This window comes from Lotus japonicus, chromosome 3 (genome assembly GCF_012489685.1).
Source record: "Lotus japonicus ecotype B-129 chromosome 3, LjGifu_v1.2".
Classification (NCBI taxonomy): domain Eukaryota; kingdom Viridiplantae; phylum Streptophyta; class Magnoliopsida; order Fabales; family Fabaceae; genus Lotus; species Lotus japonicus.
The window spans coordinates 34485840-34511998 of NC_080043.1; the positions used below are offsets into that span (position 1 = coordinate 34485840).

Below are 26159 nucleotides of genomic sequence, written 5' to 3' on the forward strand. Positions count from 1 at the left end.
CTAAAAACACGACAAACACAAAACATAACTCATATGTCATGTTTCATTCCCTTCTCATTTGTCTACCAAACGCTACCTTATGCAAGTGTTTGGAAAAAATTATGTAAATAGTTTGTAACCTATCTATAAAATAGTTTGTAACTTATTTTACTAATTTATTAAAATAGTTTATGAATAAGAACTTACACGATAACGATAAACCCTTATGACTTTACCCTTAATTAAGTTGGGCTTAATAACATTTTTTGTCTATCTCTCTTATCACGATTTGACAGTTCTGGTCTCTTAAGGAATTTATTAGTCTACAATGTCCCCCACATTTACTAACTGTTGCAGTTTTGGTTTTTCGTCAACTTTTATCCAATATTTAACGGTTTTTAATTAAAAAACCAATTAAAAGTAAGGCTTGAAGAACAATTTTGTGCTTTCTAATTTACAATTTTATGGTTTCTGTTTTTTTTAATTGATTTTTTGATAAAAAAAACCGTTAAATATTGGATGGAAGTTGAAGGAAAACAAAAACTATAACAATTAGTAAACGTGAAGGAAGTTGTAGGCTAATAAATTTTTTGAGGGATCAGAGCTGTTAAATGATGATAAGTGAGGTCGTTCCCCAAACATCCTTGAATTTATGTATTTTCCTTTCTATCGTGCCATTTTCATGTCTTCCAAACAATGCGTAAAATGTAAAAACGATGTTTGTGTGATAAAACCGAAGCTAGTGTGTTTCTCTTGTCTGTTGTAAAAGAACATGTGAAAGAAACGGCGAGGTTAGCAGTCACGCACCGACGAGTTGATCGGACTACTGATTTGGATCCTCCTGTAACTGCATTTGATTCTGGTAGAGGAGGAAGAAGAAGGGTTTCTAATGGGAAGAGTAGCAGTTGCCGCAATTGTGAGCTCATGGGTTGTTCCTATCTCCCTTCTTGTTAATGCCATAGTTCCTGACCCATACATGGTAACCAAAATTTTCATTTTTTTGGTCAATAATATAAAAAAAATTGTTTTTTGGTTGTTTTGAATATGATATGATTCATACCCATTACTTGTTTTTGCAGGATGAGATATTTCATATACCACAGGCTCAGCAGTACTGCAGGGGAAATTTTGGAAGTTGGGATCCTATGATAACCACTCCTCCTGGCCTGTATGTTCACTTTTTTTTTTTTTTACTTTTAATCTATTCATTAGCAGATGTTTATCTGAGTAAATTGTCAAATTAGTCTCTAAGGGTAAAGATATATGTGATTATATTAGTCTCTGAGTAAAGGGAGTTATGATTTAGATTCATGAGTGACCATTGTCCTTTAGGCTCTAATTATGTACTGTTGTCTCTTGAAATGCCTGAAAAAATGCACTTTCAGGGACTTTGAAAGTGATTTCAATCATTTAAGGACTAATATGACCAGTGTTCTATTATTTATGGACTAATTAAACTATTTTACTCTTTTTATTTGCTTAAGGGTAATGAAATGACTAGTGTGTGGAAAAGAATAGGATATACATCTGATTAGTAATCAACTTCTTTGTAACCTCAACGGGTTGGTTTAGTGATCGACAAGCACTTGATATATGGGTAGGCACGGGTTCAAAGCCTAACTGTATCAATTACTTGGGGCCAAGCTACAAGGGATATATATACTCATGAATTTTCCCTAGTGCCAATGTGACGGACTGCGTTGACTGGACTGGGGTGGTAGAGGTATGCATGAGCCTGGACTGGTATGTATAATACAGAAAAAAAATCAAAGACTGTATGAGTTATCTGTGTCAGTGTCACTAACAAAAGTATAAAGGAGAGGATTTCCCCTTCAACAAAGGGTTCCCTCTTTCTACAACTGACCTAGTGCTTGATTCCTTCAGTTCTAACAATTCAGAATGAAATCTTCTACTCCCATCCTGCTATTTAAGCCAACCACCAATGCAATGCTGTAAGTCTGTAACTAACTACACTTAAGTAACCACCTAATTAGTTATGTACACTTATCATATTTCTTTGTCTCTAAGTCTTTCAATCTTGTTTCTTGTGTCCTTGTGTCCCATCAATGCCACACACTTGAAGTTCCACCTTGAGGACAAGGTGGAAGTTGGGGATATCCCTTATGCGAGGACCTGGATGATCACCTTCCCACAGTACTTATTTAGCTTGAGTCTGGATGTCCTCATCCACTTGTTTGTCTTCTGCGAAGATCATAACTTGCATACTTTTCTCTCAGCATTTGGGTATGGTCACAGTAAAATATCTAATGTCTTCCATTCTTCTGATATATTTTTTATATGGAAGCTGCCTCCTTTGCCTCTCTGTTTCATGGAAGAAATGCACAACTGGTATGAGAATAGTTTGCAGAATGTTTTTGGGGCTCTACCCTGTAACCCTTCTACAGTTCTACCTGAATGAGTGGTTGGTCCTGCTGATTGCTGAATACTGACATGAGCTTGCAGCGGAGGGTTCTTCTTCAGACTAGATGGTTTCCCCTTCAACAAAGGGTTTACCATTTCTACATGTGTGACTATGTGAGATAATGCTCAGTTCTCTCAGTAATTACAATTCACACTGAAATCACCTTCTACTCTACTACTATTTTATCTAACCACCTACCTGATTCTGTGACTACATACTCTCATTACCTGTGTAATTAATTCTGCAACTCCATGTAACTGCTTTTCCCGTCTTTCATTCTTGCGTCCTCAGTCCTATCAAAGCCAAAGGCTGATCTTTACAATGTAAAAACTTTTGCAGGTACTGTCTTTCACTTGCCCATGTTGCTTCTTTGTTTCCAGGATTTTACTCTGCACAAGCTGCTTCATCTTTTTCTGATATGTGCTCTGCTGCAATTCTTCGATCAATTAATGGTGTCCTAGCAGTCATTTGTAGCATAATTCTATATGACATAATTACTCATTTGAAGCCTTCTCTTGATGATAGAAAGGCAATGCTTCAAGCAGTGGTCCTATCCCTGTACCCACTTCACTGGTTCTTCACTTTTCTTTATTATACTGATGTTGCATCTGTTACTGCTGTGCTGGCTATGTATCTTGCAAGTTTGAAGAAGAATTATTGGTTTAGTGCATTGGTAAGGTACTAAGGTATATTTAATCTTTTATGTTTTCAGATTGATATTTGTTTTGGTGTATGGATACATTTCATTCGTGTTGTTATATTTTAATATCTCGTGGTACTTCTTTAACCAATGTTTTTTAATATAATGGTTATTGACACAAATACCTTCTGTTTATATTTTTTATTTATATTGAGCATACTACTTAATGACCTTAGCCGTTTCTAATTATGATTCTCGGAACTAATAACTAGGAGAAAACATATTTGTTGTCATTTGAAGTTGAAGACTCATTAAATTACAATATTACGAATCAACTCCTCATTGTAGATCTGAGTTTAAAGGAGAATTTAGAGAATTTGCTGGTTTTGTGTGAATTCAAATATTTATTGCTATTGTTTAATCTGAGATTGGTTCAAATGGATCTTTATGTTGTCTTTTTCACATTTACGCTTGTTTCTAGATTATAAACATCAGTGCTAAGTATCTTAGTATCTTTACATGGTTTTCTGGCGGGGGTTTTTACTTTGTAAGCTCTTGATGCATGTAAGTTCTGACTGAAAATATTGCAGTTGTTAGATCTCCAATGTAGAACTTGTTCATTCCAGAAGCATTAGCATTGAGATTGGAAAGATATTGATTTTGTTTTATATATTGATCATTTTATAAAGGGATTGGGGAGATCTTTTGTCCTCTCATTTTCTTTCCGTCCCTTGTTTTGGTTATGCATGTTGACTTCGTATTAATGATTTAATGGGTAATTTTTTACAATTGTCACTGTACAGAGTTGTGATAACTTACACAATTTTATACTTAGATTGGAGGCTTTTCAGTTGTTATTCGACAAACAAATATTATATGGGTGCTTTTTGTTGCGTGCTCTGGGATCATAGATATTTCTCTGATGCATGGAAAGGATCATGCAAGAGCAGCCCAGTCAGATGTATCCATTAGCAAGCCTAGTTTGACACATGATGGTGGCCTGAGTACAACAGGTTTATATATGAGAAAAAGAAAGTCTGTGAAATCAGTGGATATTGTTGAAAGCTCTTTGCCCAGTAGACATGCCTCATCTTCTTTCCCTTCAGGTTCACTTTTACATGTTTAACAGAAACCACAGGATCTATTTCATACTCATCAGGAAGTTAATTTATAACTTTGTACTAATTGTCTTTGTAGCGCTAAAGGTGATTTTATTTTATAGGTTTGATTGATGAAATTCAGGCAATCCTAGTAGCATTATGGCATGAGAAGTGGGGGCTTTTGATTTCATTTAGTCCCTATCTTATCGTGTTAGTAGCATTTATTTTATTTCTACGTTGGAATGGGAGTGTCGTTCTAGGTAATATTGATTTTGTTATCATCCCTTGTGATCTTTTGGACCACTAGATCATGTTTTTACTCATCCTAATGACACTGCAGGTGCAAAAGAGGCTCACACAGTTACCCTACATTTCACTCAGCTACTTTATTTTAGCTTGGTTTCTGTATTGGCTCTGGCTCCTTTGCATTTCACTGTCACCCAGGCTGTGGAACTGTTCCAGTTGTTTTGGAAATATAGGCCCCGTTGTTTCTTTGTGGGGTTCATAGCCCTTATTATTGGCTTTCTGTCAGTACACTTCTTCAGGTATGATTTAGAATCGCAAGCAGAATCAGTGTTTTGATTGTCAAGTAGTAAATTCCTTTTCGGGTTAATTACTTGATTTATAGACTGATTTTACTCAGATAGTTTGAAGACGAAGATGATATTTCTAAGTACCCTTTATCAATATCTTCCTAGGAAGCACGGACACTTCAAAACAGAGGCGTGTCCGCGTGTCCACGCGGACGACACGGACACGCTGCTGACACGTTGCGGACACGTGTCGGACACGTCTGGGGCGTGTCTGAATAAAAAATTATTATTTCTTGGCTCGGACACGGCTAGGACACGGCTTGTTTATTGAGCCGACACACCTTTGTGGCTGGACACATAGGGGACACTTGGACTGTTTTTTTATTATTTTTTGACTTAAAAAAAAAAGATAAATTAAAAATAAAACAAACTTTATCTAATTAAAAATCAAAAAAACCTTATCAAATCAGATCTTGTGAACATATTATCATGTTTATATTTATATATATATATATATATATATGTATATATATACTATATATATATGTATATATATACTCTGAGCTCTGAATTCATCTTGCTGGACTGCTGATTTCATAATTGCACTATCCTGTTTTTTCTATGTAATCGTGCATGCTCTAGACTTGGGCTCAATCACAAGCTGGCTCTTCACATTCATGTCATCTATCTGCTATTGTTGCTTCTGTTTTCTTTTTATTTCTGCATTTGTATCTTTCCTGTAACCGTTTTATGTTGCAGAGGTTATAACCTCTTGCTTTTTGTACTTTGACTCCTTTTTTTCAATATATATATTATCATTTATCTCTAATATATGTGTATATATATATAAGCCGTGTCCCCGTATCCTACTTTTTGGAGTTTAGCCGTGTTGGAGTTCCCGCCCGTGTCCGTGTCCCGTGTCCGTGTCCGAGTCCGTGCTTCATAGATATCTTCCATTATTTATTGTTACTTAGTACCATTTTTCCAGCAATTTAATCTTAGGTTAAACCAGCCATTTTGGTAACATGAAGATACAAGTGTTGTCAGCTTGTCTTCTAATAATATAAATATATTAAAATGGTCTTTATTGAGAAATTCTGACATAATATTTTTATTATAAAATAAAAAGGGCAAACCTGGTGATATGAAGCTCTCTCTATGCTTGAGGTCCTAGGTGGGACCGGACCCACTTTCTGGTTCTAATGTGGGCAACCTTACCGTACATTTTTGTAAGAGGCTGTTTCCACTCGAACCTATGACCAAAAAGTCACATAGCAACAACCTTACCGTTGCACGGAGGCTCGCCCTCTATTTTTCATTATAAGATAATGATATCAAAGTATCAGTTTGATTACAAAACTTAACATTGAAGGGTTATTTGGTATATTTATTATCGGATGATCAAGCTCATGTGTATCTTTGGAGAGCTGAAAGGGATTATCAGTACATGCATCATATGACCCTCAGCAACTGCTGTATATTTCTTTCTTACTGTGTATATATGTTGCAAAACTTGGCTCATTGTAATTCTCTTATTTGAGAACATTAACTCGTCTTTTAATATATGTGATGGTTTTGTAAGACATGTTTACTCAATTTTGCTCAATTTCAATTGGTTATTGCAGTGTAGCTCATCCATACCTTCTTGCTGATAATCGGCATTACCCTTTCTATCTGTGGAGGAAAGTCATCATGGCTCACTGGTCAATTAAGTATCTTCTGGTCCCAATTTACTTATGTTCATGGCTCTCCATCATCCATATGTTGGGTTAGTACTTAGTACATATCCTTATAAGCATTCATTTTTCATTTTTACTTGGGAAATTGTAACACCTTTTGCAAAACAGGGAAATCTCAAAAGAAAATCTGGGTGTTGGCATACGTTTTGGCTACAGCTGCTGTTCTAATACCAACCCCACTGATAGAGTTCAGATATTACACAATACCATTCTATTTCCTGGCTCTTCACTGTAGTAAAAATGATAGTCAAAGTTGGCTCCTCATAGGAATGGTATATGTTGGTGTGAATATCTTTACAATGATGATGTTTCTGTTTCGTCCATTTCATTGGGATCATGAACCTGGAATTCAGAGATTTATTTGGTGACAAAAATACATCAGAAAAACAAGAAGCTCGTGGCAGAACAGGGGGAGGGGTGGAGGGAGGTCCTCCCTTGAATGTTTGGATCAGCTTCTTTTTTCTCAAAATCAATTCTAACACCTAGAATTTCTCTCCATAATTGATTTTGGCTTTAGAATCAATTGTAGAAGAATTTCCAAACATGGTTCAATCATGTGGAAAGCTTAATCAGTTTGTCCTTTTGAAGGAAATCTTTCTTCCTTATTCCTCTCCTTCCTTGATGGAGCTATGATTCAATTTGAGGTTACCACCTTACCGGCTATCAAAGTTTTTTCTAGCTTAATTAGTTCACACTTCTTTTCATCAAGTGAAACACTAGTTCAAATGAGTGTATTAGTGTTTTTTCTTTCCCCGTTCCATGAATGAAGATTAGCCAATATTGGATGGACAAAACCTGAGTTGAATGCAAGCTATGCATATATTGAATGGGAATTTTACACAATAAATACTAATTAACATCTTCACAGTTCTCTTATAATTTTTAATTCCTTCACAGTTCTCTTACTAATTTTCCAGTTCGTTCACGGTTCCTTCACAGAACTGGAAAAAGAATGTTGCGAGTGTTAAACGGATTCGAGACTGGGTGCGGTGTCTCCTGAGACAATTAATATTATCGGTGCTTATGCCCCCTCAAGTTGGATTAGAGGCTTCTTTGTTCTTTGGAAGAAGATATTTTGGGAAGATTTGGAGAGTCTTGTTCAAGGCATTCCACAAGAAGAGAAGTTCATAGATGGTGATTTAAACGGATGAGTAGGTTGGGACTCGGAAGGCAAGGAATTTTACTAGAGTTTAGAAGGTTTTGGTTGTGGAGAGTTTAATGAGGAAAGACAGTCTATATTAGAGTTTTCTATAGCATATGACCGCAAAATTTAGAATACTTGTTTTGAAAAGCGGGAGAAACATCTTACTACCTATAAGAGCGGGACCTTAAAATCACAAATTGGTTTCATTTTTGTTAGGAGCTTAGATAAGAGGGCTTGCAAGATAATATGGGGAGAGTGCTTGACTACACAACATAGGGTTCTAGTCCTTGGAGTCTGCTTTAAGAGTCGTAAACAGAAAACTTACAAGTTATGAATCCAAGAATTAAGTGGTGGCTGCCCAAGGGAGACAAACTTTTTCCTTTTAAGAGGAAATTAAAGGGAGAAAGTATTTGGGAGGCATGAGGTAATACTAATTTCATTTGGGATGACATGTTTGAGAAGGTTAAAAGAGAAGCTGAAGAAGTCCTATTGTCTGTCGTGGGCATATCTAAAGGTTTAAGATTGAGAGATAAGGAATTTTGGGGGTGAAATAAAAGTGTGCAAAAAAAAATATAAAATTTAAAAGAGAATGTTTTAAGATTTTACATGAATGCACCAAACAATATGCTTTCCATTATTTTATACCGATTATAAAGAATGGATGGATATTTTTTGTTACTTTTTATTTTATTTTTTTGCTACATAAACACATATCAAACAATTAAAAAAAAATCAACATATAATCTCACCTCCCATAGGTTAGGAGTTTGAATCCTATGTGTCCAATAAAACCTCAGTTGATGGATATTTGTTGGTCTTTCTGACATGTCACTGGCGCTTTTTCTAGTAGTTCAGAGGTACTTAATTTCTCTATGTTCCACTATTTTCTTTAAATAAACTACAAGTGATTTTTTTTTAAATAAGCTCTATCTTCTTGCTTCAATGTTTCATTCAGGTCCAACCTTGAGAGTTGAGATCTAGTATTAATTAGTGACAATTGATCTTTATTAAAAAAAAATCTCTTATGTCAGTAATTAAAATTTGTTATTTCTACAAAATTTATTTTCCAAAGTTCTAACAAAAATAAATAAAAATAGGACATGGGAAACAAAGAGATAACTAGCCGAGAATTTTGGTGGGGGTGTTTCTTCTTTGACCTTTTTGTTGAAAGGCGTCAATCAACCAGGTAACCTTTATTCATCCATCCACATCCACTTTCTGCTCCACTACAATCATAAACAACAAAAACAACAAAGCAAGAATCCAGAGCTTCTTTGGTCACCTTTATTTCATGCAAGAGAATATGATTCCATAAGGTGATATCACTACCCTCTTGATTTTGTACATTGCAAAACTTTTCCACCCATTTCCACAATTGATTTCTACATTCAGGATGTGTTTAGATATTTTTATGATGAATAGAATGAAACCAAAAAAAATGGAAAGAAACAAAATAAAGTTTTGATCCCATTGTTTGGATATTATATATGATGGAATATGTTATGATAATGTTGGTTTTTGTCTGGGAACATGCAATGAATAATCTTCTGCGTTTTTGTTTGGAAACATTTCCACAATTGATTTTGAAACTAAAATAGTCCATGCCTGTACATATATATTTCATGATTTTTTTCCTGTGGCTGGGACTTAAATAATTTGTTTTTTCTATTTCTTTATGTGATCAAAGATTTCTTTTATTTTGAAGCCTTCAGCAATTTTCTTGTCATGCTTTATGATTTTACCGTCTTCTGATTTTGGACAACCATCTATGTTCATCTATTGCAAATTCCATGAAATCATTGCAATGCTGGCATAATCATCTAATTAGAAGTATAGAAAGATTCTTCTGTTGAAGCCTAATCAATAGAATTCCTCATTCATAACCATAGGTGCTAATGCTTGATATTTGATTTGTAACTTGTATCAGGTTTGACAAGGCTGTAGCTGAATGCTGGTATTATTGTGAAACATGGGAAGGCATAGACAACAAGAGGAGCATTCTGAGTCATATTGGGAGAATCATCATCCAGAATGCAGCAGGGGACTTTTCCACATTATCAAGCACCATCCATTGCGTCCTTTAATGAAAAGACTTGCACACAAGAGGGATGGTGATGGTGAAAGAAGTGCTAATGCAGGTTAGTGAAATTTGGTAGAGTTCCATGTTACATCATATATAGCAAATTGCCAAATTCTGCAGGTTATCAAAAATCCTCATTTTTTCTATACTAGATGGAAATTACATTTATAATTTGTTAGCAAGTCTTCTTTGTCATCTAAGGATTTGATATGTGGGGGAAGGATTTGGTTACCTGCAGTCAGGGATACTCTACATTCACGCATTCATAATATCTGGACTGCATTATTAAGATCAGTCAACTTATATTTTTCATCCAGATCAGATGATAGATATAGGACAACTCAGATTCAGTGAATGCATGGATGTAGGGATTCACAACTCCAAAGGAGACGTTATTTCCTTCAAAACATTGAATGTTTGACCCTTAAATCTCATGCAGGAACTGTACTGGGACCAATCCCAGCTAACATGAAGAAGGACCTCAACCTTGCTGAGACAAGAAACTCAAATGTATGTTCTTATTAACATAATATATGACCATATGCATATTAACCACGAATGTGTTCTCATTGTTATTACCATTGTTATTAATCGGATACCATAGTTTCAATTTTATTGATTATGGATGCATTGGTCTTTTACTGGTAAATAAATAATGTTAATATCTAATTTGAAGCTTGCCAGGTTGAACAACAAAAGGTGACACCGTTTTCTCCAGTAGCCAAAAACTCAGTAAAGAAGCAGATAAAAGCACTTTTCAAAGAGATATCTAAGAAGAGGAGCAGGCATCACAGAAGTTCATCATGTCCTATCATGTCTCATTCAAATCATGATTTGGAGCAATCAAATGTTGATAATAGTACAAGGATGAAAAGAGGATTACAATGTGGTGCTAAACCTTCTAGTGAGTATCATTGGGTCAGAAAGCATCAACCAGATAAAAAGGATTTTCTTGGACAAGAAATCAAAGAAGATATGGTAACATATGGAAGGAAACACTTCAACATCAACATGAAAAGTGACATATTGACATTTCTTCATGATCCTGTCTCTCCTACAATCTATCACTTCCATAAACAACAGATGCGTAGTGCGAAAATGGCATTAACCAGGTCTGCATCATTTCCTTTACCTGACTCGTCATCAGAAAGAGCGCGGTCGGAGGTTATAAGCAATGCTTCCCTTCCAAAAAGACAAGGAAGTTTGTGTTTTGGAAGTAAAACACAAAAACTAGTTCAATTGAAATCCTCAAAAGTATTTTGTGAAGAGGCAGCATTAGAATGGAGACTAAATGGAAATTCCAATATAAATGAAGCAACGATAGTAAGAAATGTGAACTCTTCTTCAGGATATTCCCAGTGTCAGAAAAGGAAAGAAATCAAACATGTTAAGAATCTCAAACAGAAAATAGAGCTTGTAACTGGAGAAAACAAAAGAGAAAAGCTTAGAGTTACAAATGATGCTATCATTGATAAACTTCCCCAAGGCCATGAGATATCAGATGAATTGAAGAAGGAAATTCTTAAGAAATTGACAGAACCAAGTTGTAATGAGAGCCATTCCAGGCACAGAATAAGAAGAATCTGGTCTCTTCCAGAACCACTAGAAAGTTATTCTAAACTCCATGAGAAAAGATTTAAGACAGAAGCAAGATTCCCTCAATCTAAGAAACCAAAGTTAAGAACAGAAATGGCTCATTCACCATTTAGGATAAGGATTCTTTCATTACCTGATCTCCAATCTTTTTCCTATGGAGATGGCACTATGATTTCAGAGAGTGGTAGTTATCAGCAAAAGAGGCTTGACCTTAATGTACATTCAAGAAATCAAGTGCAGACACATGTGGAAAATTTAATTCAAGAAAACCTTGTCAGTGAAGGTGAAAATGATTTAGTGGTTAGAAGTAATATTATGGGATCAGGATCAGATTGTAGCAGTAAGATTAATGACAATTTGGGCATAATAGTTAATGACTTTGGAGACAGTAGTTTGAGAAAAGATGGCACTTCCAATGATCAAGATTCTGGGGCAATAAAAGAAGACAAGGCTGCAATAGCAGAATCAGGTTCACCCACTTTATCCAACTCTTTTAAATTTTTTTAATATGTATATGGTACCTTATCTTTAAGGAGTTGGTGTTACAGAATGTATTATGTGTTAAGAGATTTTTTTTTCTTGCTTAGAGCGTTTGGTTTCCCGTTGGGAGAGTAAAATCAATTATAGATGAAAGTTTTGATGTTTGAGAATCGTTTTGCATAATTGATTTCAGACACTGAATCAATTCCAGTAGGGGCTGGTGAGATTTGCTTCTGCATTCAACATAGCGCCCGATTGGATATGGGCTTATTGGAGCTAATCTACTAGCAAAATCACTAAATAATCTCCAATAAATGTTATTTGTTGACTTGCATCCAAACGGGTACTTAATCAATTATGAGATTTTACAACTGAATTTCACAACATTTCCCCGACAAAAATCACTTTTTCATAAATGTACTTTAACATAAATCACTTCACTCAACTCACTTTTACTATAATCAATTTTAACAAGATCAATGGTGACAAAAGCTATCGAAACACGCTTATAGTATAATGTGTAGAAAATGTGTAATTGTACAGAAACAAACTGATATTTATAAATTTACTGGACTTATTTTTTCCATCATATTAAGTCCAGTTCTGAATTTTAACCATTAGATAAGCTGCAGGAAACAACATAGATTTGTAAATTGTGATCAAACTTTGCATACTATCACTTGGAGTATTTGTTCTACCTCTTTTAGTATGTTTAGATTGATATTTTCTATGTAATATGTCAATTTGATATAATCAATGATCATGTTCATAAATTGAGTTATCTTTTTCAATATTGGTAGATTCAAAATCAAAGCCAGGACCAGTTGATAGATTGGATAATGTGGCTGAGCAACAGGAGGCTAACATGGATCCCCTTGGGACCACAGAGAATGCACAAAAAGTGGAGATTCTAAACTATGAGATTCCTCAATTTCAAGTGGACACAAGACACAAAGATGAGTTTAATTATGTAAAATATGTACTTGAGGTATCAGGACTCACTGGTAATGATTGCCTTTCAGCATGGCATTCTAGTGACCAGCCAGTTGATCCATTACTCTATGAAGAAATGGAAGGGGATCCTGAATTCTGCACTGGTGGTCAGTGTAATCACTATGTGTTGTTTGATTTAATTAATGAGTCATTGTTGGATATTTATGGGAGGTCTTATAACTGCTGCTACAATCCTACTACACCATCTTCATCATCTCTTCCCCTAATTCATCCAATGCCAGGGTGTCACATTGTCTCAAAAGTGTGGGCTAGAATGAGCAGGTCACTGTGCTTGAGATTCAGAGGGGGGCAAACAGTGGATGATCATGTAGGTAGAGATCTAGCAAAGCTTGATGAGTTGGTGAACCTTCAGTTTTTTGCTGAGAGTGTGGGTTTGGAGGTGGAAGACTTGATTTTTCAAGAGCTCCTCAAGGAAATAGTAGGGGACTTAGCTTGAGATCATGCGGTCTTTCTTAATTATACTTCTCTTTTCTAAACTCATTTGTTTTATTATTCAATGTTGATAAAATAACAAGAAACTAGTCATTGATGCTCCGTTGAAGACAAAATGAAGTGTTTATAACCTAGAAAGACTTGCACTCTCAATTGCCTTAAGGCATTTTGGGCTACACTTCTCTGACTACATCAAACTGCTCTTCTTAGTAACATTTTCGGCTACCTCACACTAAACCCAATACTTGTCATAACTCTTAAACTTATTGACATACAAAATCTATAAATGCATGCAGAATAAGTAATAATATAAAATCACCAAAGCTATAATTATTGTCGTATAGTTAATATACGTGCAAATGAATAAATAGAATAACCAGCCCGTCTAGCTCAGTTGGTAGAGCGCAAGGCTCTTAACCTTGTGGTCGTGGGTTCGAGCCCCACGGTGGGCGATATTTTTCACTTTTTCATGTTTTGCACATCAAATCAAATGAATTAGGTCAAAATAATGGAAAAATTACAATATAAATCTCTAAATTCTATTTTATTGTATTAAATATGATATATGACTATAAAATATAATTTCATAAAATTAAATTTATATTTTTCGAATTAAAATCCTTGCTTCTAAATTTTAATATAATATTTTTCTGAATAATATTTTATCAAAATTGTACATATTTCCACCTTTACCTGTAATGGAATATTTTAATTAAATTAAATGAATTAACTTAAATTAAATATTAAAAACTATGATATTTATTTTAAATATTGTTTTCATATTTAATATTTTATTAAATTACATGAGAAAAAGTGAATATGATTATATTTCATCATATAAACTTTTCCACGAGGAAACGTCAAATCAAATTAAATAATACAAAGTATAAAATTATATTATTAATTTTTTTATTTTATCCTCATATGTAATTTATTTAAATACAAAATAATTACTTAAGTTGATAATCAATTCAATATTTTTGTGATGGAGAAAATTAATTAAAATAGTAAAACAAAAAAAAAATTAACAAGCCTTGTTAATTTTTCGAATGATCAAAAAAAAAAATTTAACAAGCTATAAGTTATAAGCTCACACGCTAATGCAACACACTACTTATAGATAAGCTCGTTTAGCAAATATCTATATTTTTTTTCTTTCTTCGGAAAGACAGAAAATATCTACATTTGATTAAACAAATTTATAACTTAAAGAAAAAAAAAAGTAAATGTCTTATGTATAAAAAAAGTGTACTGCTCCTTGATTGGTAAATAAAAAAAACAATTGGTGGAAGAATTATTTGCACATGTTATAGAGTTGAAAGAGATAAATACTAAATCGCACATCACCTAAACTTTAGAAGGTCAATTTACTTTTTTCCCAAATTTTAATTTAGGTGAAATGCATTATTATCAAATACATTTTAATAGTAAGCTCTTCAATGCATTTAAGATGTGAATATAAAATATATGAATATAAAATATAATTTCATAAAATTAAATTTATATTTTTCGAATTAAAATCCTTGCTTCTAAATTTTAATATAATATTTTTCTGAATAATATTTTATCAAAATTGTACATATTTCCACCTTTACCTGTAATGGAATATTTTAATTAAATTAAATGAATTAACTTAAATTAAATATTAAAAACTATGATATTTATTTTAAATATTGTTTTCATATTTAATATTTTATTAAATTACATGAGAAAAAGTGAATATGATTATATTTCATCATATAAATTTTTCCACGAGGAAACGTCAAATCAAATTAAATAATACAAAGTATAAAATTATATTATTAATTTTTTTATTTTATCCTCATATGTAATTTATTTAAATACAAAATAATTACTTAAGTTGATAATCAATTCAATATTTTTGTGATGGAGAAAATTAATTAAAATAGTAAAACAAAAAAAAAATTAACAAGCCTTGTTAATTTTTCGAATGATCAAAAAAAAAAAATTTAACAAGCTATAAGTTATAAGCTCACACGCTAATGCAACACACTACTTATAGATAAGCTCGTTTAGCAAATATCTATATTTTTTGTTTCTTTCTTCGGAAAGACAGAAAATATCTACATTTGATTAAACAAATTTATAACTTAAAGAAATAAAAAAAGTAAATGTCTTATGTATAAAAAAAGTGTACTGCTCCTTGATTGGTAAATAAAAAAAACAATTGGTGGAAGAATTATTTGCACATGTTATAGAGTTGAAAGAGATAAATACTAAATCGCACATCACCTAAACTTTAGAAGGTCAATTTACTTTTTTTCCCAAATTTTAATTTAGGTGAAATGCATTATTATCAAATACATTTTAATAGTAAGCTCTTCAATGCATTTAAGATGTTTTCATTTCCAATTTTTTTAAAAAAAATAGTTTCTACACACTAATATTGTAAAGAGTTTTACACATGCATTCAATCATATCTCTATATCTCATTTAAATATTTTAACTTTAATTATACTATGAAAAATTGATGAATTTTATTTGGATAAATGTATAAACTTTTTTACAAGTTCATTGCTCGATGTTTAAGCTTAAAAAAATATTAAAAAGGCCGTTAGATGAATCTTATGATTCTTATCACACAAAATATAATCTACCAAGGTTCGCTCAAAGCATGAAGCATACCAAAATAAAATGATAAACAAAGCGGTATGTAATGTAAGTGTAACTATGTGACTAGCTATGACAATGACCTTTTAACTCAACTCTTAAAACCTTTCATCATGTACTTTAATTTTTAACACTTCTTTTAATTTTTATAAGTTATCTCGTACTTTTTGCGTGTAAGTTGAGTTATCATGATTTCATAAGAAATGTATAAAATGAAATCGATATATACGAGGCCAAGTCTTATATAATTGCAATTGCAAAATCTAAAATTATAGTGACATTATTTGTCTATACATGGTTTCAGTTTTGTGTCTGAGTAATGTCATGAGGATAATTTTGTTTAGATGTCGATAACAATGATGTAAGAATTTGTACCGACCAAAAATTTATTTTATCACTTTTATTTCTTTGAATATTATTTTTTAATTTTTTTTTATTAGAATTAGGGGAGTTTAACTCAACCCAAAAGTTAATTCAATAGTTGAGGGGTGTTCAACCCTTAATAAACACTTGTTTGACCATAATTCCAGCCAATATAAGACTTCTAACACACCTTCACGCTAAGGGCTGGACATCTGGAGCGTGAAATGAACATCAACAGGTGGCTCAAATATGTGAGGTTTCCACAATAAATGGATTTATGATAGACTCTGATACCATATTATAATTAAGGAGGTCTAACTCAACCCAAAAGCTAGCTCAAGAGTTGATGGTTGTTCTACCATTTATAAACACTTCTTTAGTCATATCTACAACCAATATGAGACTTCTAACATTTTTCTTCCAAATAATATATACATAATGCTTTTTAAACCTGTGTTTTGGCCGACTCAAATAGCCACAAGGCTCAATATCGTTACGAACGACTTACTGGTTTTAAAACTAATTCCATACCATATTGGCCACCTTATAACAACAATAAAGAAGACTTTTCTCTTCCAATAGTAAATCGAGCTTATCAGAGTAGGCACACTTACTAAACAATTGCAATGTTACTCGAGCGTAATCATCATCTCGAAAGTCTTACACAAATGTTTTATTACGGCTCAATGCCCCAATTACAAGTTCTACAATGCCTATAAATACATTCATTTACATAAGTATTGCTCATTTTTCTATTTGAAATTCTTCAAAGCCTTTGAGATTCTCTCTCTAATCTAGAAGCTGACTAAAGCGTTGAGTGTCTTTGCCGGTACATCTCTCTTCGTACTCCGCCTTGGACACGACTATCATTATCAAAGCGTTTAGCCTCTACATCCATCGTACAAAGATTAAAGGTGTTTGAAGTTCTATTTCAAAAAGAATATATTAGTGTTGTTTACGAGAAAAAGGAAACAACGAGGCAAAGAAGGTTGATCAAGCAAGATTTAACAAGGAAGAAGAACCGAACAAGCTCGAAGAGAAAAAAGAAGCCTACGTTGAATGAATGGAGAAGAGCTCTTCATCACCTCTAAGAGATCATAGGTTGTCGTCTTTAATTTTTTTCTTGAACACCTTTTCGATGACCCATGATTCAGAACTATGCAATGTTAGGATCAAACTCAAGGTCAGAGAATCCTTCTTTCGATGAAGAGTTACTATTTGAATCATTGCTCCAAACTCATCCTCAAAATTCCTAATAATACCTTTCACACTCTAGTTGAGTTTAAGGAGAGTTTTTATAGATTGTAAAGGGGTAGAATCGAGTTTGATCGGACATTATTCAAATTATCATTACTATTTTCTTCACTTTCTTCTTCCCTTATTAAACATATAATAACCAACATTCTGAATAAGGATGAGGAGAAAAGAGGAAGGGCTACTTGGAGGGAAGAAACTTTTAAATTTCAAAGTATAGAGTCTTGGGTGATTAATCAGCGGAATGACACTAAGGTAGTGTTTGACCTGACTTTTTTTGTTTTAAAAGTTACTTTTAAGTAAAAGTGAAAAATAAGATCTTTTACAAAAATAGTAAAAGTTGGGCTTAAATGCATTTGGTGCCCCTGATGTTTCAGGTTCGAGCAAATGACACCCTTCATCTATTTTTGTCAACGTTTGTACCCTCGATGAAACAAAATAGTGTAACGAGTACCCCTCCGTCAGGTCAACGTTAAAAAACTAACGGAGGTGATGACGTGGCTTTTTTTTTTAATTTTTTGGACCTACCACGTTTTGAAAGTTGAAAAAAAGGGTGGGCGGGATTCGAACCTAGGACCTATAAGTGGCAAAACCCACCCCTAACCAGTTGAGCTACACAAACAATTGATATATTAAGCAACACAATTTTATTTATATCATTTATCCATTTGATGTTAGTTTCTTTGCAATTGCTACTCAGTTTGAATACCCAAAATGAAAGGATCTGAGTTTGAGAAATCTTCATAGAAGAAAACACAATTCAGGTGGCTTTCAACCCACATGCTGATACTAACAACATCATTAGCATCTAGCTCATGTGTAGAACGATAGATTACCCTTCTTCTTCTTCACCTTTTCACCTTTATTCAACAACCAACACTTTATTCTCTATTTAATATTGAAGTTTGGAGTCCAAAAATGAGTTCTGTAGGTCAAAACTTACCAAAACGCAATTCTGGAGATTTTCCGGCGAAGTGTCGCCGGCAAGGATGGTGGCCCGCGTCGGAGATGTCGCCGGGGGGGGAAAGTGTAATGGTTCTCCATCCTTTCGTGGCCAGGAACACGGTGGTGGCATCCGTTTCTCCAATTTCTCAACGGTTTTCCAGGAAATCGCAGTTACAGGTCGGATGGTTCGTCGGTGAACGACCAGATCGCGGCCGTGAGACGTCCAAGAGGCATTTCTGGTCGTTCCTCTTCACTTGGGTAGACGGGAATGATGATTTTGTGGGGTTTTTTAGCCGATTCAAGTGCAACGAATATGGTGTTGGTGGCGGTCTCGCCGGAGACGAATGAAGAAGATGAACTCACAGTGGTGGTGGTGGTGGTCGGCCACTGGCGGAAGTGGGGGTAACTCCAAGCCCAAATCTGATCTTGGGTTGAGGAGGACAAAGCTTGGGTAAGTTTCATGGTGTTGTCCTTTGAAGGAGAAGAAACTTTGGAAGGAACACGGTGACGGTGGTGATAAGGTGAAGAAGAAGACACAACCAAGAGAAGGAAAACATGAAGAGGAGAGGGAAAGGAGAAATGGCAGCGTGAAAGGGAAAGGAAAACGGAGAAGAACTGTGTTGGTGAGAAGAAAATGACGAAATAAAGATATAAATAAAATTGTATTGCATTATATATCAATTCTTTGTGTAGCTCAACTGGTTAGGGTTATGTTTTGCCACTTATAGATCCTGAGTTCGAATCCCCCCACCCTCTCCTTTTTCCTCTCCCTCTTTTTAAAATTTTAAATGTAATTTCCACATAAAAATAAATAAAAAAGCCATGTCAGCACCTTCCGTTAGTTTTTTAACGTTGAACTGACGGAGGGGTACTCACTACACTATTTTGTTTCATCGAGGGTACAAACGTCGACAAAAATAGATGGAGGGTATCATTTGCACGAACCTGAAACATCAGGGGCACCAAATGCATTTAAGCCTAAAAGTTGTTTGTTAGTTTTTTAAGTTTTTATAACTTAAAAGATACTTTTTGTTAAAAGTTATTTGTTAGTTATTAAATTGACAACACTGGGTCATTGAAGCGACATGATGGTGGAGGGTCAAGTAGCACTGGTGTTGGAGGTCGGTGTTACCTATTGGCAGTGGTCGTAGTGGCTTTGGGGTGGTGGCAGTGGTGGTGATGGTGGAAGCGATGGTAGTGGGGATTATGAATGAAGAGTTTGCGACAATGGCAGTGGTGGTGGTTTCGGAGGCGGCAGCGGTGGTGTTGGTGGTGACGGTGGTCGTGGCAGTAGCAACGATGGAGGCAGTGAACATTTGTGGTGGAGGTGATGGTAAAGGTGGTGGTGATGGAAGGTGGAGGGTGGTGGTAGCAATGAAGGTGATGGTGGTGATGGCAATGAAAGTGGTGGTGTTGGTGGCAATGAAGGTGGTGGCGGTGGTGGTGATGGTAGTCGTGGCAGTGGCAATGGTGGTGGTGAACAGTTGTGGAAATGTGAAGGTAGAGAGGTGGTTGTGGTGGTTGTGGTGGTGGAGGGTGGCAGTAGCAGTGGAGGTGATGGTGGTGGTGGAAATGAAGTGGTTCCGGTGGTGGCGGCGACAACGATGGTGGTGGTGAATGGTTGAGGTGGAGATGATAGTAGAGGTGGTGATGGTGGTGGAGGGTGGAGGGTGGCGGTAACAATGGGGGTAATGGTGGTGGTGGTGGTGGCAATGGAGGTGGTGGTTGTGGTGGTGTCGGTGGTCGTGGAGGTCGAAACGATGGTGGTGGTGGACGATTGTGGTGGATGTGATTGTAGAGGTAGTGGTGGTGGAGGGTGGCGGTAGTAGTAGATTTTGGTGACTGATGAATGAGATGCATAAGTAATTGAGTTCGGTGAAATGGTGGGGGAAGATTTTATGGGTTTAAGTTTTGAGTTTTGGTGAAGATGATGGAAGAAGGGGGATGAAGATGATGGAATAAAGGGGATGGAGATGATGGGAGAAAGAAGGAAGTAGAAAGGGACCAAAGTGATAGGAAATTAGATAGATAATATTGACTTTTCAACGGAATGACTAAATTGACAGCTAAAATATTGTGTAAGTGGCAAAAAAAGTGTCACATCAGTTTCTCCGTTAACGTCTGTTAGGTTTATTAACGTTAGGGACTAAACTGACTAGCGTTAGCCACTTCCAGGGATCACGAGTTGATTTTTTTTAGTTTAGGGACGAATGTGGCAGAGTCTGACACATTTAAATATCAAAGTGAGTATTTACTTCATTTTTAATATTGAAAAGTAAAATTTTAACTTTTCAACGTGATACGACTTTAACTGATCCCAAATATACAATTAGAAACTTATTAACAATTTGTTGAACTGATGTTGATATGTGAATTGTAATTTATGAGTTTATCATTACTGCATTAATCTTTATAAGAATGATTTACTTAAACTTATTTTATCAAAAAAAACTTACACTATTTTATAAATGTGGAAAAATCAATTTATAAACTTTTTATTTTTATTTTTCCTCTATCAGTTCCACACGAATTCTATTTTTCTTTTCAAAAAAGAAAAGAATTTTATTTTTGACTTATTCTTGCACTAAATTTACCCACATACACCTCATATTTTGTGGTGTCTCTCTGTTATTGACTTATTGCTGTTACGTACCTCACATCATTTACTATATTTTCCACTTAATTTTCTATTAATTTTATCCCTAATTAGTAAGTAGACACATACTTGAAATCTGTAAAGTAAAATGAAAAAAATTGATATATGATATATAATATAATAAAAATAACATAAAGTAAAAACTAGAAAAACAAATATGAATTTATACATAACATAAATGTCAACACATCTTTATCTAATGTTCTATCACTGCACGCCCACCCAAAGGTGAGTGATGAAAACAATGTCTACGTGGACCGGGTCCTTGGCACAGGTGTCCTTGGCACAGGTCATGGCCCCACACTCACAAGATTCTGACACGTGGACGGTCAAGATTTCACTCTGCCTCTTGAAATTCCTTATAAATTGGAGTCACGCACCTTCATTGAAAAACCATTACCAGCTACCAATCAGTTTTCCTTTCTTCTTCTCCATCCATTCGTGTGATTTCTCTTCCTTCGATTCCGATCATGTCTAGCTGTGGGTGCGGAAACAGCTGCAGTTGCGGCAGCGACTGCAAGTAAGGATTCTTCGATTCCATTTTTTTGTCTTTTTCTTTCTCCTCTTTCTCATAAAATAAGATTTTCTTTTTTTTTTCATGAGGAGAAATTTTCTGGGTATTTTAATTTGATTATTGGGTACCCTTTTGGATGAACTTTGTGAAATTTGATGCTTTATTGTTCTTTCAGCTTGTTGAATTAAAAGGGTGTAGTAGAACTATGCTCTCTCTGTGGCTCTGTTTTTGCTTTCACAGAGATTCTGTTTTTATTCTCCGATCATATTTTTTATGAATTTTAATTGCCTTTTTAAAGTGGTTGCTTCCTTGAATTGTGCAGAGAACAAAAATGATATTTTCTGTAGTATTTTTTCCTGCACCGGCTTTTGCAATTTCACTGAGATGATGTTGATTTTCTGGGAAAATTTTGCAGTGTCTTGAATGTTTCTAGAGTTTGTTTATGTTTTTAGGCGTTTATGTTGATAAAAGATTATTTAAAATTTATTCATTTTCCTATTTAATTTCATAAAACATGAGTATGTTGATTGAATGATTTTTTCTTGTGCCTCAGATGCAACAAGTACTCTGACTTCAGCTTTGCTGAGAAGTCAACCACAGAGACTCTGATCATGGGGGTTGCACCAGTGAAGGCCTCGTTCGAGGGAGCTGAAATGGGTGTCGGAGCTGAGGACAATGGCTGCAAGTGTGGATCAGACTGCACATGCGATCCTTGCAACTGCAAGTGAGTGCAGGTGTGAAAGCTTGAAGCAGAGAGATGGCAGCAATATATGTGTAAAATCCACACTTAATAATAATTGTATGTTTGGTTTGTGTTTGGTTCCAACGTCACGGTTTGATGTTTTAGAATAAAGTGGCCGTGGCTTCACTTCATCAATCAGCAAATTCATATGTTCTGGGATTTGTTGTGCGTGTCATGAGCTATGGTTGCTTTGTGTTTGGTTGGTATTGTGTAAAGTTATGCTGATTTGAATCATCAATCTCTGCTTATGAATGGAATATAAGTGTGTTTAATAAATTGAAGTTGCACTCATAGGAGGATGACTGCTAAGATAGTTGACATTTATTTGGATGCTATGTTAAAATAGACTATTAATTAGTGTGTCATAAGATTAGGAGTGGAATTGAAATAATTTAGTGGAACTAATGCTAATTTCAACTGATTAAAAAAACATATCTGAAAAAATATAATAAAAGAGTGTTACTCCCTCTTTTCCTATTTATAAAAACCAAACTAACATTTTACGCCCCTTAAGAAAGTGGTTGGTAGTATTAAATTTGTTCAAATTTATCTCAACTTTCCAAAACCACCCCAATTTATTTTTTTTTAATTTCTATCTATCATTAATGAGTTGCATAGTGGAAAGAAAGAGAAACCTCTACTAAATGAAGGTATTGTTGCCAAAAAATAATTAATGCATCTTGAAATTTGAATTGATTCTTATAAAAATGACCAAGCTACACCATTTCCTTGGTTCTTATAAATAGGAACGGAGGGAGTAATATTTTTTAAATTGGATATTTAAAACACAAACAACAGAAGAACAAAGAACTAAATAAAGACTACCCATTCTCCAATAAATCTCAACATGGGGAGAGGATTAAGTTTTCAACCCTTCTCTCCCCCTTAATCTCATTTTGGCTAACGCATCAACCGGCTTACTGAACATGAGACCATTTACCACATCCAAACAATCAAGCTCACACAACCTTCCGTGCGCTAACATTACACACCAAGGAGAGACCATGAATAACAACAAGCAACTCAGTTAGAAAGACTTCACTTATCCCTTAAAAGTTACCGAACCCAAGAAGCCAAGCACCTATGTGGTCCCTCAACAGCCTCCCACAACCCATAATAGAATCATGCCTTGTAAAACTACCAGCCGTATTCAATTTGAGTCAGCCTACCATAACAAGTACCGTGTTGGACCTGAAAATCAATATCCGCAATAGTGGTTATAAGGATTAATTATACTTCCATTTTGTCCTTAATCTATTGCGACTGTACGATTTAAGCCCCAGTGTTTAATGACAGTAGTAAAAATTAGATCATTTTGTCTATGTTCCGCCCGATTTCTAACAAAAAGGTGTGATGTGGAAACTAACACATCTTTCACGTAGATGCAATTTCCATAACTATAATTAAAACAAAATTATTGTTTTTGCACATCGCAGCACATAACCTAAAAAATAATTTCAGTGGTGACCTAAACCATCTCCATTAACAACACCATCCCTTCTAAACCATTACAAAAAACACATCAAGAAATCACAAGCCATTTAAATTTTAAAACCAATTAAATTATTTTCAATCATTATCACTCCACAAAACCAAATATCTTACATTCGCTACATCGAGAATGAGTTTAAATTCATCCAAAATAAGCTTGCCAATGGAAGAAGAAAACAAAGTAAACAAAAATGAACCAACCCACTTCGACCACATAACCACCAATTAAACCTCCAAAACATAAGAACAACGCTAATTGAGAATTTGAAGAGGTTTCTCTTGGAGAATTAGTCATGATCAACAAGTTAATATTTGGAAGGATTGTTGGCTTCCTAATGGTCCTCCTATTAGTAATCGCAACCACCTTGTTCAAGAGCTTCGTCTTGATAGAGTTTCGAATTTACTATGTAATAACGGGGGCTAAAATTTCTCTCAGTTATAAACTACTTTTTTCCCAATAACAACTTCTTCAGTTCTTGGGCTACCATTACCGATGGCCCTTTGTGAAGATGCTTTCTTGTGGAAAAAAGTTTGAAAACCCCCCGCTCTTCCACAATGTTCTAACTTCTAGTTACCCTCCAATTTGTGGTGAGTTAGTTCATCGAGGTATGAATCTTAACCCCATTTGTCCTCTTTGCGACCTGGATGTTGAAACCATCTCCCATGCTCTTCTCTTTTTCCCTGTTGGGTTATGGGAGTTTGGTTTGTGTCTTCCTCGGGACTTTATCTGGGTGTTGTTCTTGAAGCATACAGATCCTGAGGTTCATGCTACCTTTGCTATGATGGCCTATGTGATTTGGGGAGCTCGCATCGCTTGGATTTTGATAGTATGCCTTTCTCCGATACAGTGTTGGCCCGTTGTTTACGGTGATTTTTGGTAAACAAACAGAATCCAAAAGCAATTCAAGGACCGGATTCAGAGTCCTTTCTGGGTTCTTTAGTGAAGACGTTTTAAATGTCAAGGCTGAGTTTTTGTGAAGAACGATATGAACAAAAGGGAAAGGTAAAAGACTAAAAGGAAAAAAGAAGAACAAAAAGTAAAAGGAAATCAAAATGGCAAAGGAAATAACATTGCATTGAAAGTTAAAGGTGAGAATCACAGCACACTCTTAGTCTCTTTGTAGCCATATGTCACATGAGACTTGGAGGCATCCATGGAGAGTTTTGAGTAATTGTGTGAGTCTGAGTAATTTTACAATCAGATTTGCTACTTATAGAATAAGAAATGAAACTGTCACTAGATCCTACGGTAGAGATTAAATCTTAGAAAATAACTCCCCACACTAGAGCCATACACTTGGCATAATTACACATAAAATAACTTGCAGCAACTTGTATCAACTTCCCGTAGCTATATTTATGGTAACTCCTTGCACCACTTCCACCTCCATGATTGCCACGTTGTTCCGCTTTCTATAACAGCTGCCATCTTCAATTTATTCCATTGTGTCTTCAAGTTAGTTTCATCTTCATGCTACATGGATAATAACCACCTTCATCTTCTTGTCTTGGTCGAGGAGCTCCTTTCATGTGGCTATATATTACAAAGTTTCCACTTAGTATTGTTGCATCTTCTCCTTGTCGAAGTTATGTGGTCGAAATATATACATTGCAAATGCCACGTTATTTTAATTCCCTATGAACTCTTGACAATAAACACTTTGGCATTAAAATGGTGCCATCAACATATAATCTGGACCTCAAAACCAAGGCCATATTTCGACTAGGCCATATTTCGACTAGGAAAGTAATTGGCATATGATTTCAACCAATATATGTAATAATAATTTGGTAGAAAGTAGATATTATGCTAACACATGCCATGCATTTACATACCCAGTATATCACTGATAAATTTTCAAAGCTATAAATTTTGGTGTTAACACAGGCCCCCCAAAATGTTGTTTCTCGAATAAAATGAGAGGAATAACATTTTGAGTTATATCACCAAAATTTTAAGCAAACTCCTCATGGCCTTTTGCAGTCACCTAGCCATTTTTTCTTTTGAAATTGTGACTCACCATTTTGATTGCTACCTGCTACCCTCAGTATATAAAATTCGACTAAACCATTTAATGGCTAAGCCAAATTAAGATTAGTGGAAAATTTAGCAAATTGAGAGAGTTCAAGAGTAAACCATTATCATCCTCTTTGGTCGAAGTGATATCCTTTTCTAACTTGGTCGAAATACTAGTCCAGTACCATCATGCAATTTCAACATTGGCCTTTGAATATAAACATTTTATAATGGCAACATGTTTCATTATCATATAATATCAATCCAAAGCCAGTATCAAATCTCAACCATAACTTCAATACTTAGCAAAACAAACTTCGACCAATTCATTGTTTCTTACCAAGTTGGCACATCATTTTGCCACAAAGAGCATTTCTCTTTTATTTT

At 34.8% G+C, this 26159-nt stretch overlaps 3 protein-coding genes and 1 non-coding gene across 7 annotated transcripts; all 4 read left to right on the forward strand.

The window, feature by feature from the left end:
* Positions 1-662: 662 nt before the first annotated feature.
* Positions 663-7284, forward strand: LOC130749649 (dol-P-Glc:Glc(2)Man(9)GlcNAc(2)-PP-Dol alpha-1,2-glucosyltransferase). Of its 2 annotated transcripts, none has more exons than XM_057603021.1 (8): positions 663-958; positions 1059-1147; positions 2741-3074; positions 3877-4147; positions 4264-4401; positions 4482-4686; positions 6300-6442; positions 6522-7284. In XM_057603021.1, the coding sequence occupies exons 1-8, from the start codon at positions 869-871 to the stop codon at positions 6779-6781; spliced, it is 1530 nt and encodes a 509-aa protein (XP_057459004.1). In that variant the 5' UTR covers positions 663-868; the 3' UTR covers positions 6782-7284. The 2 variants fall into 2 exon arrangements, with proteins under 2 accessions (XP_057459004.1, XP_057459005.1); XM_057603022.1 differs by lacking the exon at positions 663-958 and adding an exon at positions 2285-2514 and having other exon boundaries at positions 1062-1147.
* Positions 7285-8684: 1400 nt separating this feature from the next.
* Positions 8685-13482, forward strand: LOC130749856 (uncharacterized). Of its 3 annotated transcripts, XM_057603220.1 has the most exons (5): positions 8685-8873; positions 9485-9695; positions 10077-10147; positions 10322-11702; positions 12514-13482. In XM_057603220.1, exons 2-5 carry the CDS (start codon positions 9527-9529, stop codon positions 13161-13163), a joined length of 2271 nt encoding a protein of 756 aa, XP_057459203.1. In that variant the 5' UTR covers positions 8685-8873; positions 9485-9526; the 3' UTR covers positions 13164-13482. The 3 variants fall into 3 exon arrangements, with proteins under 3 accessions (XP_057459203.1, XP_057459204.1, XP_057459205.1); XM_057603221.1 differs by lacking the exon at positions 8685-8873 and having other exon boundaries at positions 8921-9695; XM_057603222.1 differs by lacking the exon at positions 8685-8873 and having other exon boundaries at positions 9626-9695; positions 10314-11702.
* Positions 13483-13538: 56 nt separating this feature from the next.
* TRNAK-CUU (transfer RNA lysine (anticodon CUU)) lies at positions 13539-13611 on the forward strand. The gene has a single exon. It is a non-coding gene; the product is annotated as a tRNA-Lys (tRNA).
* Positions 13612-21393: 7782 nt separating this feature from the next.
* LOC130749651 (metallothionein-like protein 1) lies at positions 21394-22540 on the forward strand. Its single transcript, XM_057603023.1, has 2 exons — positions 21394-21528; positions 22076-22540. The coding sequence occupies exons 1-2, from the start codon at positions 21479-21481 to the stop codon at positions 22248-22250; spliced, it is 225 nt and encodes a 74-aa protein (XP_057459006.1). The 5' UTR covers positions 21394-21478; the 3' UTR covers positions 22251-22540.
* Positions 22541-26159: the final 3619 nt, after the last annotated feature.

Bases quoted from the DNA above. Each gene is read 5' to 3' on its own strand.
- LOC130749856 (XM_057603220.1), top strand. From the start codon at position 9,527: ATGGGAAGGCATAGACAACAAGAGGAGCATTCTGAGTCATATTGGGAG. The intron at 10,148-10,321 runs GTATGTTCTTAT...GAAGCTTGCCAG, and splicing joins CTGAGACAAGAAACTCAAAT to GTTGAACAACAAAAGGTGAC. The intron at 11,703-12,513 runs GTTCACCCACTT...CAATATTGGTAG, and splicing joins GGCTGCAATAGCAGAATCAG to ATTCAAAATCAAAGCCAGGA.
- LOC130749651 (XM_057603023.1), top strand. From the start codon at position 21,479: ATGTCTAGCTGTGGGTGCGGAAACAGCTGCAGTTGCGGCAGCGACTGC. The intron at 21,529-22,075 runs GTAAGGATTCTT...CTTGTGCCTCAG, and splicing joins AGTTGCGGCAGCGACTGCAA to ATGCAACAAGTACTCTGACT.
- LOC130749649 (XM_057603021.1), top strand. From the start codon at position 869: ATGGGAAGAGTAGCAGTTGCCGCAATTGTGAGCTCATGGGTTGTTCCT. The intron at 1,148-2,740 runs GTATGTTCACTT...AAACTTTTGCAG, and splicing joins ATAACCACTCCTCCTGGCCT to GTACTGTCTTTCACTTGCCC. The intron at 4,148-4,263 runs GTTCACTTTTAC...TTTATTTTATAG, and splicing joins CTCATCTTCTTTCCCTTCAG to GTTTGATTGATGAAATTCAG.